This window comes from Apostichopus japonicus, chromosome 13, assembly GCF_037975245.1.
Source record: "Apostichopus japonicus isolate 1M-3 chromosome 13, ASM3797524v1, whole genome shotgun sequence".
In the NCBI taxonomy this organism is placed as follows: domain Eukaryota; kingdom Metazoa; phylum Echinodermata; class Holothuroidea; order Aspidochirotida; family Stichopodidae; genus Apostichopus; species Apostichopus japonicus.
Genome location: NC_092573.1, coordinates 24,942,316 through 24,964,375, shown reverse-complemented (window position 1 = coordinate 24,964,375; position 22,060 = coordinate 24,942,316). Strand labels below are relative to the sequence as shown.

Genomic DNA, 22,060 nt, shown 5'->3' with positions numbered 1-22,060 from the left:
TTAAACATCTGCCTCTTTCATCTGCTTAACCCCTCTTTAATGCCCCACCCTTCTTTTCCCATACAAATCACTACGGTACCACAATTTTCCACAAGCTAACCATTTCATCATGAGAGATTCTGTTTTTTTCCCTTGTCGATATATCCTTGTTATCAGCTGACAATTAATATTAAAATAGTTTAGGGAGATGTATTTTTTTGATTGCTTCCTTGAGGGATGACTTCATCAATAACTTTACGTTGTATTACTTGAAATCTATATATAAAACAGCTGTCAATATTCTGAATAAATTATTTAGAGGCACAACATGAGATATTCTATTGCGAACATGTGGTTCCTTCATAAGTGTATTTTATTTTTTGAGGAAGGCTGATACTTTGTAAAGCAAAATTATTACAAACTGCTTAGATCTTCAATCATTCCAAAGCAAGAGGTATCATTTAGGCATAGCCTGATTTATATATATTGATAATTCTGGGCTAAACTCCCAAAAAGTGAAGCTTTCAGATTTTCTTTTCCCACTTTGTCCATACTTTATATTAACTCCACTCCACAAAGAATAACAAAGAATAACCAAGGATTTTGCTTAAATGAACTACGAGATGATGTATGTATGTATATTAGATCCTCCTGCAAGCCGGAACTCGCGGAAAAGCCTCATTGGCTTATCAAAGCCGAAAGCTGACAGAAGTCAGTCTCTCACATTCATATTTAACGTCCATGATTATAAATTGTTAATTGTCAACAACTCTGTAACTGGACGACATACATTAATCTGGGTGTGACTCGAATTGATTTATTGATAATATTGAATTGAATTGAATTGAATTGATATTGAATTGATATTGAATTGATAATATTGAAAATGATAATATCGAATTGATAATATTGAATTAATGATTTATCAGAGCTGCGATCTCAGACGGCGGTACAAAGTTTAACATTACTACAGCGCAGCGTTGACTTGGAGACTTAAATTCTAGGGACAAAAGGTAGCAATCCTTGGAATTTTCTGTTATTTGATGATAATTGAACACGGTTTATTGATAGCCAATGGTTTTTGTTCGCAATTCGCTTTAATTGGGCATCTTATATGAACATTATAGAGAGTGAAATGCGTTAAACAACTTCTAATCTGTTGACCGATTTGTAGGCCTATATGCAAACACGATTCGGACAGAACAACATTAGATGGTTGTCATCTTTGTTATTTGGATGACATGAACAATTTTCAGCTTCCTAACTGTTACATTGAAAGCCGTTAATAAAACGCAGAAATACTGTTTGGTCGGACATTTCATTTCCCCCTGTCCAATGAAATTGGAAACCGCTTAACTGGTAATGCTTGTATGGCTTCATGTGATCGTTGACTCTCATCTGGAAGGAGGGTAATAGGCTTAAGGTTAAGGTTAAGGTGGTAACACTTGGTAAAGCGCACATTACTGTAAAAAAAAAACCTCAATGGCGCTGAACAAACAAAACAATTATAAAAACGATTTAAAAGTTCTGATGGTCTTCGAATTTCTCGTGTCGACGGGGAGAGCGTTTCAAAGTCTAGGGCCAGCGACGCTGAAAGAGCGGCCTGCGAAACATTTGCGGCGTGTGAAAGGAACCTTGAGAAGGGGAAGCCACTAAATACTAACCCCTACAGCGGGTCGGACCATTTCGAGTGCCCTCGGAACTCGGTTTCGGGTGCAACTGTGCTCGGCGCTCTCGGTTCCCGAATTACGTTATTTTGCCCAGGTCTCGGAAGTTAGTTGACTCTATGTAATAACTTGTGGGGCCTGCTACGAGATTAAAATGATATATGTACACAACCAGGTCTTGGAGGTTAGTTGACTCTATGTAACAACTTGTGAGGCCTGCTACGAGATAAAGATAGATATAATAGCGGTTTGAAACGGTACTTGCAGTTTTTAAAATGATATATGTACACAACCAGGTCTAGGAGGTTAGTTGACTCTATGTAATAACTTGTGAGACCTGTTATTTGAAATGAAGATAGATCTAAACGTTTGAAGTGAATTTTGCAGCTTTTAAATTTGATATTTGTACACAACCAGGTCTAGGAGGTTAGTTTACTCTATGTAATAACTTGTGAGACCTGTTACTTGAGATGAAGATAGATATATGGGTTTGAAACGGTACTCACAGTTTTTAAAATGATATATGTACACAACCAGGTCTTGGAGGTTAGTTGACTCTCTGTAATAACTTGTGACACCTGTTACTTGAGATGAAGATAGATATATGGGTTTGAAACGGTACTTGTAGTTTTTAAAATGATATATGTACACAACCAGGTCTTGGAGGTTAGTTAACTCTGTGTAATAACTTGTGAGACCTGCTATACTTGAGATATAAAGATAAATACAACAGTACTTTCTTGCAGCTTTCTTATATACATTTGTTAACTTAGAATGTCAAGAATAAACCGTGTAACGTTTGGATATATTTGTGTACTTGTCTCCTATTTTCACCTCTTTTACTTAATCGCGAGCGGGACTTGGCCCGGCAATTCGTACGTGTTACACGAGCTCGTACCCGCACTGTACACGTGAAATGTACAACATGTGCATCTACGTAGTTATGCAAGACTGTGACGTCAGGTGAGATCATTCTCGCTCGGGATCCTTACCGATGAACCGAACCGCTACGCGGGTTAGTATTTAGTGGCTTCCTTGAGAAGGATGCCCTTTGACGAGCGTGTTGAACGACCAGGTGTCTTAATTTCCAGCAACTCGGACAGATAAGCTGGTGCTGAATTATGTATACACTTATAAACGAGGAGGAGGATCTTGTACTCGGCACGGACATTGACGGGGAGGATGTTCAGCTCCTTCAATGTTGCGGAGGCACTATCATATTTTGATCTGCCGAGAATAATTTTAGCCGTGTAATTTTGGATCCTTTGTAGGGGATGAAGTGTGGAGGCCGGGAGGTTGATAAAAAGACCATTGCAATAGTCCATATGAGAGAAAATCATGGCATTTGCAATTTTGAGACATGTCGACTTGTCCAAATATTTCCGGATCTTCTTCAGATTAAACATGGCGAGGGCTGATGCACGAGCTTTCATGGAAATATGATGTTTGAGATTGAGGGTTTCATCCAAGTAAACACCTAGTAGCTTCACACTATGGGTACGACGGACGGGAGTGTCCCCAATGGATAAAACGTCTGTATTGCACTTTGATAGTTGGCGATTGCTTCCGAAAACGATAAACTCCGATTTTTCATCATTCATCTTAAGACGGTTAAATTGCATCCAGAGTTTCACATTTTCTAGAGTTGATGAAAGACCCCTGATTGGCTTACACATTTGTAAGAGTGGGATGGTAGCCTATACTGCCAGTGCATTCAAATGGTGTCACTGGTAAGTCATGTCCCCTAGTACCTTCTAAAAAGTTGCTGTAGGTTAATTGTCCAGTGTTTCGCTAGTCTCAGAGACTTCTTTGTTTAAGATCACTCATATCTTCATAAGTTTTTGCTTTTTTTTATAGCACTTTCTTTCATTGCGTTTGCAATTATAGCTAAAACGAACGAGGAATCAGCTTTAGTTCGTCCAGAACACTTACCAGTGAGTACTACCGCCCATATTATTGTCAATGTTAGACTGATGGTTGGGCTCAATTATTTTGACCTATTGGCTTCTATTGCATACGGGCGTCCGGCCGTTGATTATCCGATAGTATCATTAATTGCTCAATTTTCGTGGAACATAATCAATATCATTAAATGCAAGTCATCGTTTAGGCTAGTATTTTGTCAAACAGCATAAGTTGCAATGTTTCCCTAGATAGGATATTGTATTCCTGCCAATAACTATACAAAAGAAAAATGACATCTGCAACATAGTATATATTTCAACATATATATTTAATAAATTACGTCATATCAGATGCAAACGTGATCATTGATTGATTGGGTAAATTCATTTGACAGCACATGCGCGTGTACACTTTCTACTGACAGGGAATCGGCTCGACAACTTTCGAGGAATTAAGATTTTTTTTACAAACAGGTTCAATTGTCCATTAAGTGAGTTTGGCTAGACAAATATTGTGATTTTTAGTTACTATTTTTTTACCCATACCTTGTCCTTCCCGCAGACAGTATAACATATACCTCAGGTCACGAATCAATTATCACCGATTAATATATGAAACTTACCCCCTTCCTCACCCCACCCCCTCTCACCCAACTATCAACAATATATTTGCATTTATTTCTTACGAAACGCTGACTGATGTGTAATATTTAGTACGATTAACCACGTAAGTGAATGTCATGCAAAATGTATAACCAACTCATGCTTAATGGTATTCTAACATACTACGTAATATTCATAATTAAATGGTTACCTCTCAAACAAGCTAACATATATGTTCCTAATTATCGAGTTACCAGACTTGTATAACATGAGTACAACAGTATGAGTACCATGAGTAGAATTTTACCTTGGAATGAATACGAGTATATTGGAGTCTTTACGAACAGGTACTTATCTAACACTAATATTTATGTACTTGATTTCCATACTTTCTTGAGTACAAACCAATGAGGGTGAGTGTGAGTATGTGTACAGTCAATTATACTAGAATACGAGTACAAAGAAGGATTCACTATACAATTCTGAGACAATGGTGGAAACTTTGTTGCGCACTCATATAATTAAATATTACTATTTTTTTTTACTGTTAAACGTTTGAAGTCTATGCCTAAACATTAATCGTTTCATGATATGATATACTACAGTTCCAGATTATGTTCTCAGATTCCTTATCTTCCCTTCAATGGTGGATTATATTGTAGCACTAGAATGTGGAAATTCGACTCAATATGATACGTTAAGTTGTGAACATTTGATCTAACAATAAACGAGAATGGAAATCATCCCTGGCATTGATTACAGCTCAGTGGACAGTTTGGTAACATGTAGGCTGGATTTCTTTGGCATTCACCCCGAGAAGCCCAAGAAGGACAGAACTGGTTTCTATCTTCACACTGATTCCTTGGACGGCCTCCTGAACCTGAAAGAACAATGTTATAATTGTAAATGTTATTATGTCTTTGTTCGAAGAACTCATTCTGATTTGGAAACAATATTTTAAGCAAAATTTTATCTTTTATCCGACTATGCGTTAGATCAGAGTTTTCTATCAGCTGTTAGTTTTAGGATTCATCTGTTGTTCCAACAAAGCAATTTTGTAGTTAAATAGTAGGGATTTTTACATAACCTTGTTTTGTTATTTAGTACTATAAGTAACATACATGATATATATTTTTTTCCAATTCGAGCGAGTACGTAAAAACTAAGGTTAAACAATTGCCATATCAATTGTCTGTTGTCTTAACGGTATTCTCGGAGAGTTACTTTTAAAGTGTACTTCATACTAAAAATATCATCTAGGTAAAATAATGAATCTGCAGATTATAAAACGAAGGGATATAAGAGGATGGGGCTTGATTGAACCACCCCCGCCGAATAGCCCGATCCCACCCTCGCCCTTCCTCCTTGCCTACGCCCATGTATATATACATAGCTTCAAACCGTCTGCAGCTTTATTAGCATGATAGCAGGATAAAATATGCAAATATATAAACAACAATCTAAAATCGATATATTATGTAAACCATACAGATAAAAACAGTTTCCAGTTTAATAGCAAGAAATCCACCCTGGATGTTTCAAGATTCAGTCTATTGAAATTCTATGAGAAAATAACATATTTGTCTTTACCTCCAGTATTTGTCCCTGCACAGTTCATTCTCAACGGCTGGCTGCTAATTTGACCTAAAGTACAGAAAAGATAAATATAAAAAATAAGCGTTTGTCAAGAAGGGAGGAATCACGAACATTACGACAAGTTTGAAACAATCTTTTAAACAAGTTTTAAACAATGAAGGGAGGACACACGAACATTAGGCCAAGTTTGAAACAATTATTTTATAAAGATAAGCAAATCGAGGCATCACCGATAGCAGAAACTTCACTGTACATTTCCTTTGCACAACCTGTGTCTATGTATATGTAGGTGCAATTGCTAATATATTGATGAAACTTTGTTATTTGTGACATTCATACCGAAGTTTTGTGGTATCTTTCAGCCGTAGTTTCTCTTTGGTTGAAAATACTAATCTTACTGAAAACTGTTAAAGCAACTGTATACATTGGATCTCCAATTTTCTCTATTTTTACAATATCTACATTGAGTATGACATTGTATTACATACATTGAGTATTACATTACATTGAGTATTACATTGAGTATTACTTGCAGTTAGGCATTTTGCGCAGTAAACTACTGGAATCAACTAAAATAATTTCCTATTAGTACTCAGTCATCTTGAAAAACAAACAACGGGGAACGTTTTGGGAAAATGTATCAATTTGTGTATTCATTATTGAAAAGTCGTCTAATCACGCTAATGAATAGCGTTACTAACTTACTTTGAATTTTAGAAACCAAAAGTACTGAAAATCTGAACCTGAATTAACATGACTAACTTACCTTGATTTTGACAACGGTCTACGATGTTGTTCATACAAGGGAAAGCCTCTCTGATTAGGTTATACAGGGTAGGATCGTAGGCAGCTAGCTCCTCTCTCGTGTCGATGTCATTGTGTATTCCGAATACGGGAGGAGACTCTACGTTAAAGAAGCTCTGAACCCCTTCCGCGAAATACTCATCTACTGTGTCGTCTGCGTACGTGTTCTGCCAAAGCCCGCGTCTTCTGGCGCTGTTATAAGCGTTGGTGAGACGGCTGTTGAAACCTGCTACGGCAGTTGTAAGGGCGATCTTATGAATGCCGTGAGCAAATTCATGAAGGAAAATGTCCTCTCTGTATCCGTCACTTCTCAAACAAAGGACGTTTTCCTCTGCTCCAGTAGACACGGGTATCTGAAGGGTACCTCCAAGACCCCTCGCTCGGGTGTTCCAAAATGGTGGCAGAAAGGAATGTTCGGGAATGTTCTGTGTTACTTCGTTGGTGGCCATGATGGCGACCCGTCCATATTTGGCGTACATGGCCTGCCTTAGATCTGGTCTGTCAGCTAGTAGGAAACGAACGACGTAACAAGCTCTTTGCAAGGCCCTATCAGACACACGAAATGATCCCAAAACAGGAATGTTGTACGCATGCGTATATTTGCTGTAAAACGAACTAAGTCGAAGAGCTGACCTGACGTCATTTGGCACACCTGTGATGACGTCACATCTCGATTGTTCAGTAGCCTGCCCCGGTCGATCTCCTCTGACTTCCAATGGGCTGTTTGGATCTGTATACGTAAAATAGTCAAGGAATATTAGAAACACAGATATATTTTCAATCTAATATTTAACTTTAGGTCTTTGTTATTTTTTTAATAATTGATTTTTTTTTTATTTGACGTGCTCGACAAAATTGAATTCACAAACACTACCTTTCATTAAAAAGACATTGAAAAGATGATTTGATAACCAAGCAGTGGATTGCTTTATACGGTTCTTTAACAAGATAGAAATTAATATGATGGAGTTACTATTTCATTTACCTGTTTCTTCTAGTTGGCTGTAAAATCGAGCCTCGAAGTTTTCTAATTCTAGTCTGTTTTCGATTTCTGGAAAATAAAAATAATGATTAATATTACGATTATAACTTTATTTACAATTTATGAGGATCCAAAGATTATGACGTCATATAAATTCTGGACGTCGTATTCCAGCATGGATGGATATCTTCATCTTTGTTGTTATTAAGATACACAAATCTGTCATTGACTAGCCTAATAATATTAGAAATAGTTAATCAATTATGTCTAATGCGGAACTCCTAAATACATGAGAACAATTGTAATATTGATAATAGAATTAAGAGATTTGTTTTGCAGTTACTAATAATTACGTTTTTGCTATTTGAATAGTAAAGAAATGTTACATTTTGTATAAAATTGTAGACAAATTAATACGCAAAACGGTTATAAATGTTCTCTTGTGTCTTAAAATTTTAACAGAAGTTCAATCACAAATTTTCCGTTAATAACTAAGAAAATAACTTAACGAGGTAAACTACTTACCATTTTCGGCGTCCCATAATGGTGATCCAGTGGTGAGAGAATAAAGAGATAGTAAAAGACTGATCCAGAAAACAATGGATGAATACATCTTGTTGTAATAGCTTGCTTGTCGTCTCTTCTACGAATGTTCAAAATTTGAATGAATTTACAGACTTTGCTGAAAGTTTATATATCTTTTCAGAACCTGAAACATGGACACGTCACACAATGATTCTGCTGTATTAAGGATGAAGGTATTAGTCGATGGGTTTCCTAGATATCAGCTGACAATTAATCGTGATAAAGGTCAGGGAGGTATTAACTTAATTGCTTCCGTAATACATGACGTCACTCATGAATGAGCTTTGTAGACAAAGATCCATAAATGGATTGTTAGCTCAAAGAATTGATTGATCAATGGATGTCATTTGATTCTAAAAGCTAACAAGGTAAGGAAATAACCCGTCCTACCTTGTAAACAAATTCACAAGTTTCGCAAATTCATTATCCTTTTTACACAATGTTTCTTCTTGGAGTCGGAAGGAAGGCGGGGGGGGGGGGGGGTAGTTGGAGGGGCTAATATGTTACGTCATCGAGAGGATGGGTGGCCCCTTTACAAATTTTGGTTGCAAATGGTAAGGTGCTCAGATACAAATTGGTGCTATATTTCATTTCCTTTGAAACAATGTTGAAGACTTTTCGACTGTTTAGGTTGTAACGCACACATGTTTTATGTATTTATGTAATGTACACTAGGATGTATGTTATAATACTGTACTTTGTATGGTGGGGGTGGACGCTGGGGCTGAGACCCGATGATAATATTCGGAGGGGTGCGTGTGGTTCATGCAGAGGACATTTTAAATAAAATCTTACAATATGATGACGTATGCACTGGCCAGGGTCGGTTAACATTTTCCGTGGCCCTGGGACAGACATAAATGTGATGTTCAAAACAACCAACACAGGCATTGTATGAAGTTCACGCTTTAATTACTTCAGATGCACAGTTAATGTAAAACGGTTTAAAGATATTCAGTGAATTTTTTTAACAGGTCATTTCTTCCCTTCACCCTCCCTGTCTTCCTCTGACTTTGGTGCACCCTATATCGGGAGCCGTATGCCCGGACCATCTTGACCAATGGTAAAATCCGGCCATGGTACTGGTTCAAAGTTATCTCCCAACGAAGATGAAAAGGAAAGTTGGAAACTAACATAGGAGAGGATCATACATTACAGATTACATTACTTTATCAACCTCGTTGTTGTCAGGATGGGCCGGAGGTTTTACAACACATTAGTAGAATGTTTATGATTGTTGCGATTATTGTGACATTGGAAAGTGGCCTCTCTAATGCGGTATTCTCTATTCACGAAGATGAGACGAGTTAAAGCGTTTCGAAGTTACAATATCAATTATGGTATCAATAGTTTACTAACATTTAGGAAAAGCCAAAGAAGAAGTGGTTAAGGAAGTATGCTGGATATGTGCACAGTACAAATATATATACTGACTTACTACTGACGAAAAGATTATAAATACACACTTAAAAAATCATTACCCTTATCAACGGGTAACCATAGCAAACGTAACCGTTACCAAATAATGATGACGTCCACATAATTCCCCACATTGTGACTGTTTGTCACAGGATGGCCGCTCAAAGACTAAACAGCAGAAGTAACGTTAAAATTAATCTACGATAAATGATCGAACTTGCATAACCTAATGACCTGACAAACGGTTATGTATCGCATCATATATGAGGTAAGGCGTCGGTGTGGGGAGGGGGATCGACTGCGTGACGTAGGAGGAAGAGATAACAACAAATTTTGATGATCAACTTATATTCTCCTATGTTACCAAGAGAATGTTCATTATTTTTATTAATTCCTAAACATAGCCACACCAATAGCAAGCTACCCTAAAGCTATATGGTATATGGTATATATATATATATATATATATATATATATATATATATATATATATATACCATATACCATATACAAACCCGCACGTAAATGATTTTGTTCTTAATTAACGTTACATACAAACTGGCAGAAGAATTAAGAATAGATATTCACAACCTATACCGTGAGACTGTAACATTTAATCATTACAGATTTGGTTATGTTCTTGACAATGGAATTTAAAAGATTTCATCATTGGATGAAACACTTTTTCTATACAAAGTTTTAAAAAAATTAGTTAATTGTAACCGTGATGTTTCCTCTTGATAAGAGAGATCACATTATCAGGAATGGTTCACGGTAAATAGTAAGATTTATCTCTCATCCAACCGTTCTGTTGGCTGTAGAGCATCAATATAACCCAAAATGGTTTTACTTGGTTAGTATGAGCAGGGAGAATAGCAACTCCCTGGTTTCAGCTCCAGCTTTTATCTGCATTAAGAAATATCTATATACATAGACCTCCCTTCATGTATATTTAACAGCATTTTTATTCACATCTTCTAACACGGCAAAATGCATATATGGTTGAATGATTCTTATAGCTCTTTCCTGTTATCTGTCCATAGTGTCTGAATCGAACGACAATCCAGGGTGAAATGGAGACACTGAAGCAGTGATATACGGAAAAAAGGTCTGCATTTTAACGTAAGTTTTTATTTTTCAATTTCAATTTCAAATTTAGTTCTCATATGTTTGTACAAGTTAAATACAATATTGCAATACAGTTAGAACTAAACATAATGAAGGACACTAGAAAAAACAGAAAGTAATGATATCTAAGCTAGTGATCATGTAGAAATAAATACAAAATATACAGAGATCAATACAAAAGAGGACATGACAGAGGGATACAACAAGAAAATAGAAAGGAAAGGAAGGAAGAGAGATGGAAATAGAGAAAAGGATAGTAAATAACTAAAAATTAAAAAACAAACTTGCGATTTTAACCTAATGTTATTACTCTTCGTATTTACTTCACTCACTTTATGTTTCATTTCTGTGGCTTGGAGTGTACTTGCTTACATAGCCCTCTGGACATAAGTTTAATTTACCCTTCATGATAGATGTATATGCTTATGCTTAGGCATAACACAATAAATCAGACAATAAAACACCTCTACGCCCCCCCCCCCCCCGTATTGAAACTTTAAATTCTAGGGCTGATGTGGGGAAGATGGATCGTATGAATGTTAAAACCATTAATACCTTAAACTAATCATAACAGTAAGCAGCTATCTCGAGTTTTTCCAGGGTCACGGAGTGACCAAGGAACACATGCTTGTCCCTTGCTGTGACGTCACATAAATTGAACCATGTAAGGATATAATCTTGTAAATATGACCAAGCAGTAAAACACAATCCATTGACTCACTTTGTTACCAATGCATATCATTAAATGTTCACATTTAGATATGACGATTCCCACGTGACTAGACTTAAGTCGTAATAGGTAACACGCAATATGCCCTTTGTCAGGTGATTAGGGGCCTATTGTGTGTGACGAATAAACCTCTTATGAGAGCTTTTGATGGTATGTATGCAAAGATCGAGGGGATTAATTAGGGGGCTATAGTGTGTGATGAAAAGTCTTGAGACTTACGTCATTAAGCGTGCCCCCTGCAAGCCATGAAAAGATCTGAAAGAAAAAAGCTGAAGCAGTTGTATATATATCGTGGTACTTCACAACCACCCCCCCCCCCCCTCGGGACTCCAAACAGGGCCAACTTCGGGGCGCCATTTCGGGAGCCCCCGTTTTTCGGGGTCTCTTCAGGAGCAGTTTCGGGACCCGCTTCTTATTTATAAAAAGCGGGCACACAACTGTTTTCATTTCATTTCATCACTATTATTTTATATATTCTATTATTTTTTGTATATATATATATATATATATATATATATATATTTTTTTTTTACTGTCCAGATTATGCTGAATCTGCTGTCTTGCATGCTTTTATCGTTATCTGCTGTTTTTTGAAAATTGTTACCCTAGCACTATGTGTTGTCATAGTAACAACTCTACCATTATACAGTACACAGCTAAAGAACTTTTTCGGCTGAACACCTATTGTTCCGTTTCTCCGGTTCAGCGACTTAATCCCACTGCTTATGACTATCTGAAAGATTTGGGAATTTTGAAATACAATGTCCCCACAAGGAGAGGCAAGCGAGGCGGACAGCATAAAAGAAAAATTGAAAGTTTTACCCTGTTTAAATGCAAACTTAAGACTCATTTATACTGCAATGCTTATAATATCTGAATTCATTTTATGTATTATTATTTCGTTAATTGTTTTCTTGTTATATATTTGTTTTACTGTTTATCATGTAATTATTATATTCTTTTATCCACTTTTTTATTAACTTAATTTAACTTGATTTTTTTTGTTTTTTTATTTCTACTTATTTTTGTTTTATTCTTCATCATGTAAAGCGCATTTGAATATACATATGTTATAGTATTTGCGCTATATAAGGATCCATAATAATAATAATATATATATATATATATCCCGGTGGAGGCTGAAAGTTTTTTCACTGTTCTTGATTTTCCAACACATTACGATTTTCATTTATATATATATATATATATATATATATATATATATATATATATATATATATCATTTTTCATTTCATTTATTTGTTTTTCACAACATGCATTTAAACGTTTACAAATAACAGTAGTAGTGGATAATACATGAAGTGAAGGAAGCGGAACAAAAAAATATATATCATATATATATCATATATATATATATATATATATATATAAATATAAAAATAAAATATATATATATAAATATATATTCTATTATTTTATGTATATATATATATATATATAAATTTGTTATGCGTGAACTGTCCAAAGACTTTCTTACGTACGTGTAGATGACAGTTCATGTAGTATATATATATATAGTATAATTGTCTGTTTTTCGGGGGCCGGGAGCTTTGCTTTTGATCTTATCGAATCCCACAACCTGTTTTTCATTTTTGGATATTCCAAGACAGTACATAAGTTCCACATTACATGGTACACAAACTGCAAAGGGGAATGTATACAAGAACACGATATGATCCTATCGCTCCCGTCTGTAACAGAAGTCATAGTACCAAACCAGCAATAGTGGGAAGACCTACCAAACACACTAGTCCCCTCTATCTTTGCATCTATAACATCAAAAGCTCTCATATAAGGGGAGTATTCGTCACACACTAGGCCCCTAATCCCATGACAAAGCGCCTATTGTGTGTTACGAAGACTCCCCAATTACTACTGACTTTACTTGGTAGCGCGTAAGTACATTAACCAAATAAGGACTGAAACGTCACAAACGAGGTCATTGAAAGGCTCGCCGTTTAGGCCAGTCATTGACTCACTTTGTTACCATACCATTAATTGTTCACATTTAGATATGACGATTCCCAGGGTCGAAAAATCAATGACAACTCCATTACGTGACTAGACTTTACTAGGTAGAGTGTAAGTACATTAACCAAATAAGGACTGAAACGTCACAAACGAGGTCATTGAAAGGCTCGCCGTTTAGGCCAGTCATTGGAAGTTGTTGACTTGTTCAAACTAATAAATACCCAGACACAGCTCGACTAACCGTCATAGAAACATCAATCTTCAGCTACTAAAGACGTTATCAATCACTGACAGAACAAACGGAGAGTTGTACATCAAGATGAAGATCGTCTCGGTAATTTTAACCATAGTGCTGGTGAGCTACTCGTCCTGTATACCACTGAGCAGAGACAACCCGATTGATCTTGTTAATGGCGAGTTGAATCAAGTGCCCAGTTTTGAGGTTAACTCAAAGCTGCCAACACCACTCGAACTGAGCATCTTTGGTACCAACCAGGAGGAGGGCAGTATGGAGTACATATTTAAAGAAAATCAAAACATTGACTCAGGAATTGAACATTATCTGATTGAGGGCGACATCAAAGTCGACTACAATGTTTCTCAGGTTGCCCAGAATGCTGTTCGTAACCGTAATGTACGTTGGCCAGGAGGTGTCGTGCCGTATTTCATCGACCGTTCCTTCGACGCCGGTGCTCGACAAAGAATTATTGCGGCCATTAACCGTTACCATCAAACAACCTGTATTCGGTTTACACCTTGGAATGGACAAAGAGATTACGTCCACATCGTACCAAGACAGGGTTGCTTTTCGGCCGTTGGTCGAAGAGGAGGACGCCAAGAACTGTCTGTTGGGGGCGCCTGTAACTTTCACAGAGGAACTATCATGCACGAACTAATGCATGCTGTAGGATTTCAACACGAACAAACAAGAACCGACAGAGATCAATTTGTCACCGTTTATTACCAAAACATCCAGTCTGGATTAGAGTACAACTTTGTCAGGTATAACCAGGACACCATTGATCATTTACAAACCCGTTATGACTATTACTCTATCATGCATTATCCAATGAATGCCTTCAGCCGCAACGGACGACCGACTATAGTACCTCGCCAGGCGGGAGTTTCCATAGGCAACAGAAACGACTTCAGCGCTACTGATGTTCTTAAAATAAATCGTTACTATGGATGTGAGGATACAACCGAGACGGAAGGAGACGAAACCAACCCCGATTGTGAAGAAACTCATCCCAACTGTTCAGCTTGGGCTGCAAGAGGAGAGTGTTCCAGGAATCCTGCTTGGATGCTGCCGAACTGTCCCGTTAGTTGTCAGCAGTGCAGACGGTCATCATCAAACTGTGCAGACGACAACGTCAACTGTGCGTGGTGGGCGAGAAACGGAGAGTGTACGCGTAATCCACTATACATGAGGACATCGTGTAGACAGAGTTGTAACTTATGTTAAGAATACAGATTGCGGTACTTTAATAGTACTGATACCGGTATGTAGCAAAGATATTCAAATAATATTGTATTACCGTATATGATTTAGTGTTCACGATTTTTGCAAATCATATGTTGCTATTCTTTCTCATTAACTAATTAACTAATTAAGCAAAACAGTGCAAGGTTTATATAACCGTTTGAAAGCTGACGTATAAGAAACTGAATTTACGATGAGCCAATTAAGTGATTGAAAATTTCTGATAAAGACTGTTTTGTGATTTAATATTTCTTTTAATTATGGTTTTCTTCTCAATCTTTTCATATCCCCCTCCCCCTTTATTTTGTCAAATTGCATGATCAAAAGTTAGGTATAGGCCAACATTTAATTTTAAAATTTGTTCCTGTTATGTGAAATTACTAAGTATTGAAGAAGTTTGATATAAAATCAAGCATTTGTATGACAACAGTGGCGTAGGAAGGTAATTTTGAGTGGGGGGGGGCTGAAGATTGATGGCCGGCCTGGGGGAGGGGTCTAAGGGGAGGGGGTGTCCCCCTCCCCTTTGGAATTTTTTTTGCATTTCCAGGTGGCCTCAGATGCAATTTGGTACAATATAGCACACTTCAACATCCCACTCCATTTTGTAAATAATTTTGCATTTTCACCTGGCCTTAGATGCAATTTGGTGCTCCAAATGAGATTTTTTTCTCATTTGGAAATGAAAAAGGGGTTTTTTGACTTGCGGAGCGGGGGGGGGGGGGGCGGAATGATACTTCCGCCCCCCATATTTTTCACCGGGGGGGCTGGCGCCCCCCCAGCCCCCCGGTTCCTACGCCCTTGTATGACACTATCATATTTTAATGTTACATTATCTACTTTCATTTGCGCTGGTTTCACACAGGTTTTGCTTCAGTCATTATCAGCTGGTTTTGATCAATCAAGTTATAAAAATATGAAAGTCTTGCAATAAACCCATCGAAACTTGATTCCAATTTGTTGGTGTTATTAATATATCTGAGCTTTACTGTATCACTTGGAACGTTCATTACCTATCCTCTAGGAACACAGGTCATGGGGTGTAATTTAAGTTGATTGCTTCCTGACGAGATGACGTCATAAACATCAGATTAACCTATGCTGGGTCAATGGTTCAATGCTTAGGACTGCTAACCAGGGAAATACCACCACTAATAGAAGCAGACCACTAAGACTATAATAACTATTAACTTGCCCGCGGCGCTGACGATCCATTACATTATATAATATTATATATCTCAGTGTCTGTATGAAAACTAAACCAAATAATCTACTAAAGTGTGGAAATGAAAAATAACTCTTAAGTTCAGAGTTCAAAGTACCAGAACACATGCAAAGAATTCATTTAGCTTGGATATTGTGGTTTTTTTTCATGCTAATTAGTACTTAATTGTTCGTATTATTTTGAGGTTAGGTCATGTTTGGGGTGGGTGGGGGGGGCGTAGTTTCTGCCCCTCTTCCGATGAAAACTTGAAACTAAAGTCGACATTTCAAGGTGAATGTTCATTTTTTGCGATGAAGCAATATTTCGACATACAACGTCAACATTTCGACACAAAACAGTCGAAATTTCCTTACAATAAAAAGCATTAGATGAAACTTTCTAACTTGAAAGACGAAATAATAATAATTCTGAGAAATATTATCGAAATTTTGAGATAAAATGATAAAAATCGTAAATGAAAAGGTCGAAATTTGGAAATGTAATTTCCAAATTTCGCTATGTGCCAACTTGGACACTATAACATTTACCGAACAAAATGTCTTCTTGGGGAAATCCCCCAAACCCTGCCTGTTCTCTACCTCCGTATGTTGTGATACCTTCCTACGTCGCTATCGCAAGAACATTTGTTTCATGCCAAGATAGAAAAAAATTGTAATTTGATTGGAACTTTTTGTACCATATATATTCCAAGATGGTTTTAATAAAGAGGGCAAATTTCAAGTCGGTTAACAATCTTCCACGTGGACATTATATAATCTTCCTGTCGTTACCACGTAATGCACGATATCTCATACGCTTCATTGGCTAAGATCTACAATATTGTAGTGATTTCTGCGCTTTCGTCACGAAGACTTGTTTTCGAGTTTTTCAAAGATGGAAGACAGACTGAATTAACATTCCGGCAGTATTTTCTCGTTGTTATTCTTGAGCAAGCAACTCAGACACATTGTGAATAACACTGTTCAACCTTTACCTTTTGCACACACTGAATATTAAATTATAAATTCAATTTTCTGCGTGAGCAGTATTCATAAGGTTTCGCACGTACTGTTTAATGGTTTGTGTTTAAAGCCGACATGAGGTTATGAATTCCGCAGAATGCCCGGCTGGTGTTGTACCAGGGAGTTGTTATTCCATTACAACTCCCTGGTTGTACCTGTTGTGTGTATGCAGGAAAACTTTTCCTGCAGGGAGAGATTGCAAAACATGATTCGTGTGGTGCTTCTATTTCAGAAATGTAAATTCAATACAATAGAGATATTTGCATTACCTGGCATCTCCGAGCTATGGAATGGCTCAAGGAAGGGATTGCAAATTTAACGAGGGCGCTATATCAGAAAGGTACCGTTATAATGAGGAAAAAGTACATATATTCAACGCTGATAATCCTGACTAAATCTTACTTGCTTTTTGCTTTGATAGTCATTTACATAATCCCAAAATAAAAATGTCACTGGATAAAGACAGGAGTCGGCCATCGGAACGTTCCCGATGTGACGTCAGCACATGGTAAGTAACGGATAATGGCATCAAACTGTCTATGTTGGAGGGAAAAGGGATAACATAACATCGCATCGGCCTATATACAGGGTTGGATCCAGGATGCTTTAAAGGGGATGGGTTGTGGCCATGTGGTCGTCAAAAGCCGATTGCTCATGTAGCATGGGTTTTTTATTAGCATACAAACCCCGAAAAATTAAATTTGTGCTATAACTAGCCTATTTTGTAATTTTTGTGTGAGGTTGAAGAGGGGGTACACCCCGTTGACCCTCCCCTGGATCCACGCTTGAACTAAATGTCAATGATGCTTTATACTGTACAAGCAAGCCATTTCACACTTCACAAAAGAAATGGTCGTGTTAGGTAGCATAAGGTATAATACACTTGAGCTGGGGGGGGGAGGGGAGAGTTAGTGGAGGAGGAGGGAGGGCGGGGATTATCAACCAGCACTACAAACTCCAAACTAAAACATAAAAAGTCGAACACAGTTACAAGTTCCCTCAAGTTCTAGATAGCGCATCCAAACGTCATATAAGTTATTTGACTTGGTTTTACTTGGCCTTGAAACGGAAGAGAATAACTTCAGAAATCAATCACTTACTGGGAGCTGGCGTCTGGTCCGTTGGTTCCTCGCAAAAGAGTATAACAAAATAACGCCCTTTATGGAAATGGATAAACACAAACCTCGATTGCCTTGCCTATGGACTATAGCAAAGCAGCTCTGTGAACTACGATTACATATCCAAAACAACTGTGTAACAGTTTTGTTAAGCTTTGTTATATAACTTGAGCAACCAAGCGAAACAATATCGATAGCACGACAACCTTCCCCGGAATGCACTCACATACATATTCATTAGGTGAATTCGGTAACAATAACCCTCTCCAGGTGGAGAAATAGATCTGGTCTCCCTGTTCGGCATGTATTTAAGAGGTGAGACAGATATGAGGATTAGGGTTAGGGGAGGGGGTTGGAGGACTATGGGGAGTTTAGAAACCTGTCGAAATGTGCATCCCTACATGAGTTACATCCTCGTATCGTGGGCTCTGACAAGCAGTAGGCTACTTTCCTTATTATTTATCATTCATGTTAATTTAATATTTAGCATTTTAACATATTGGCGTATTTCTGTTGGTTGAATTAAAGGATTATTTATTTACGTTTTACATTCTTGTAGAGTTATCTGTCATTATGGTACACGTTACTCTAGCAACAACAGATAAATATGAATACCAAATTCAGCCTCCATCGTTCTTTATAGCGCAACGCCTCCATCTCCACCCCTATATACAGATGGTTGTTTTTCAATTTATAAATTTCTAGCCGCCTGCAGACTATTTCCCCGTTAAACGTCAAACAACCTATTAGTCCTAGCTCCATCTGTTTATCGATATATCTCCCTCTATTCAGGGCAGTCACTCCAAGTGACATCTTCATTTTCCACACGGAGACGTTGTGTCTTCTTGAACAAATATTTACCAACTTTCTTGCTATTTTTCTTTGGATAAGCTTCTTCTTTTTTTTTTGGAGGGGGGAGGGGGGGTGAGAGGACTCTAGCAAACATCTCTAGCAAAGTCGGGTAAATGACTTTTACCCTCAGGTGTTACCGTCACAAAAGGTAATTTACTGGCGGGCCTATACCAGTGAAGACTGGCTGTAATCATACCGACAAATATTTCGAGACGGGTTCATTCTTAAGCGGTACCTTTGCAGTTATGTTTGGACAAGCCGATCCCAGTGAGTGTCATCAGTGCAAATAACGCCCGCATAATATTATTGGCAGTACTAAAGTTGATCCTGTTTTAGTGCCGGACCACCGCTTGCGTATCAATGAACCCCTAATTCACTCTTACAAGAAAACGTTCTGCTTCACCATTCTCTTCTTTAGGAATCACTGGTGGCAAATCTCTCGGCTAATTAAACCTTTAGAATTCTCTAATTTAGTAAGGCTATGAAATCCAAACACATGTTGACACAGCCGATAATGACGATCCTATTCTACCGAAGTCTACCGTACGGTTTAGCTTCCTGAACTCCAATGGTTTCTGTGAATAGAACTGCTAAAACCCTTCAAGAAAACACAACTTTTCTTTTTGATGCTTTCTACTATACTGCACTTCAAGTTCTATCCGCGGTTTTGTATCTTGTAAAAGGGATCATGCCCCTGGTTGTGTACCTAAGAAACAATAGAGAGAGAAAAACCCGGTACAGAATGAGAAACAAAGTAGGAAAGTATATCGCACACGAAGTTCGACTTTTTAGAATCAAAATGAGGTAAACCCAGAAATTAGGCTATAATAGCTGTTTTGACCAATTCTTTCTTCTGATGGCTTTTTGTTGACAATTCGTTTCTTGCTTGTGGCTGATTCTCGTCAGGAGAGAGTGACAAATTTGAATGTAAACAACCATTTTGGATAGCAAAGAGATTTGTTGAAGGAAGCTGTATAGTGATGGCGTTGGCTGGTCAATTGTTCAAAGACAAAAGAGACAACCGGTGATTGCGATAATGATGATGATGAGCGGTAATTGTGGAGATTTCATCGAGAGATATATGAACCCCTATACAGATAGCAGACAAATTTGAAGAAAACATGGATGAAAAACAAGCTCAAAATAAAAAAAGAATAAAATAGTGAAGAAAGCATGCAGAGACCTCATTTATTACATATGGTTGTCATAATTATTTCAAAATCTAAGAGCATATCTTTGGAAATTGTCTGTTGTGATATGCAGTAAGTCCATGCAGGCTGTTTGCATATTTTGTGTCCAAGTTTTATTGCGCAGCGGGCAAAAAATAAGATGCATAATGCAATCTGTTATTTAAAACTTGCACAAAATGGCTGTAAAAACACTGCTACAATGCAAATGTGTCCATTGAGAACGACTTGTAATTACTGCTCTATGCTTAATTAAACAGTATTGTTCTTTCATACTATATAAACTAGGGGACTGTGACGTACTTTAGTATTAACAAACTTTCTTTTTTATACAGCAGATATAGCAGTTAAATTCTTCTTGCTTGCGGAAAATTACCAGTCCGAAAAAATATCCTAATTTTCGTGATTCGCATCATGGGACCACGTCCTCCCCCCCCCCCCCACCCACCCGCCCCTCCCAATGCCACAGCTACTTAGGTTAATGTAAACCAATACCAACAACACTGGTGCCGTATTCGTTACACACACACACACATATGTAAGCATGTTAAAATATCATAACGAATAAAATAAAAATTGCTGACAGTTGCCGTGTTAAGAAAGATCAGACAGGGGAAGGATCCATGAGTTTTACTGGATGGAAAGTGTGAGAGAATAAAACAGAAAACGGGAATCTTATAGGGGTAACTCCCAGACAGTTTTACAGTAAACAAACAGGGCCCAGCAATGAGAGTTACTTGCAAGAACGTATACATTCGGAGGGGGTGTAACATGTCCCACAGAGAATAATAATAACATTGTCATTTAGCCTCTGAAGAAGATCCTGCTAGGATCGAAACGTCAGGCCAACTTACTTTTACACGTTCTATTACACAGGCTCTCTATAGTGGATAAGCAGTTTGCTAACAGTTTTATTTTATTTAAATAATAATAACAACAACAATTACCCTATTGCACAATTGATACCATTTACGTAAACGTCACTAATCTGAATGTAACAGTTTTGACGAGGTTTACGAATTAATCTGTTAATACGATTTTTCCACAAAAAATGAAAATTGCCGTTTTGCACTTTTTGCTACTATCTCGACATTGTGAAACATACAACCAATGGCGGTAATACAGGGGGCATGAGAGGGGCACTTCCCCCCCCCTCCCCCCACTTTTTCCCAGACCTTGAGTTGGCTTTTGAGTCCGATTCGGTCGGTACTTCGCTTGGTTATGCCACAGCGTTAATGACAACACATATAGGCTATATGTATATAGCCTATAGCCAGCAATATATTTTCTCGTCTTTCTAACCTGTCTTTCTAATTTCCCGTCTGGGTTATCGTATTGGGCCCGTGCAAAATTTGAGAGGAAAGTGCCCTGAATCCCTCGGTCCCAACCCTCCCGTCCCATTCCCACTTCTGAAACACCTCCAAACACACAAACCCCAGTACCTTCTGTGGTATATAGCGTTACTGAACGTCCGTTTCATTGAGCAGAGATTCATTAGTGTCTGATGATCGGATTCAATAGATCATTATCAAAGCCAGTGGACCATCCATTGGATTGGATACTGGGACTTTATTGTTAGTGATTACAACACCTTGATTGGCTTATGAATACCAATCAATATTCATGAGTGAAGTTATAGGTCGACCAATCGCACTCTATGTAGTGGTTGTATCGACCAGGGATAAGTACATTTGTACATCGTTCGGACTAACCATGGTGTCGGAAGTATATAGCAGGCATTCAACCATCATTGTTACGATAACTTTATCATCCCGACAGAAGCTCTACATGCGCTATTTGATTCTGCA

General features: G+C 37.6%; 2 protein-coding genes across 2 annotated transcripts in view; one reads left to right on the top strand and one right to left on the bottom strand.

Moving 5' to 3' along the window:
• LOC139979040 (uncharacterized) overlaps nt 1-18,777 on the bottom strand; it is a 37,619-nt gene extending 18,842 nt beyond the window's left edge. The window contains exons 1-6 of the mRNA XM_071989677.1: nt 18,196-18,777; nt 8,061-8,178; nt 7,539-7,604; nt 6,516-7,283; nt 5,744-5,797; nt 4,897-5,033 (exon numbers count right to left, since the gene is read on the bottom strand). Of these exons, the coding sequence (XP_071845778.1) occupies nt 4,897-5,033; nt 5,744-5,797; nt 6,516-7,283; nt 7,539-7,604; nt 8,061-8,148 (1,113 nt within the window). The 5' untranslated portion in view covers nt 8,149-8,178; nt 18,196-18,777. The remainder of the gene's footprint in view (nt 1-4,896; nt 5,034-5,743; nt 5,798-6,515; nt 7,284-7,538; nt 7,605-8,060; nt 8,179-18,195) is intronic.
• Nucleotides 13,549-15,819, top strand: LOC139978622 (zinc metalloproteinase nas-15-like). The gene has a single exon (XM_071988981.1). It carries the CDS (start codon nt 13,709-13,711, stop codon nt 14,852-14,854), a length of 1,146 nt encoding a protein of 381 aa, XP_071845082.1. The 5' UTR covers nt 13,549-13,708; the 3' UTR covers nt 14,855-15,819.
• Nucleotides 18,778-22,060: the final 3,283 nt, after the last annotated feature.

Excerpts from the sequence above, each read along its gene's own strand:
- LOC139978622 (XM_071988981.1), top strand. The coding sequence starts at position 13,709 with ATGAAGATCGTCTCGGTAATTTTAACCATAGTGCTGGTGAGCTACTCG.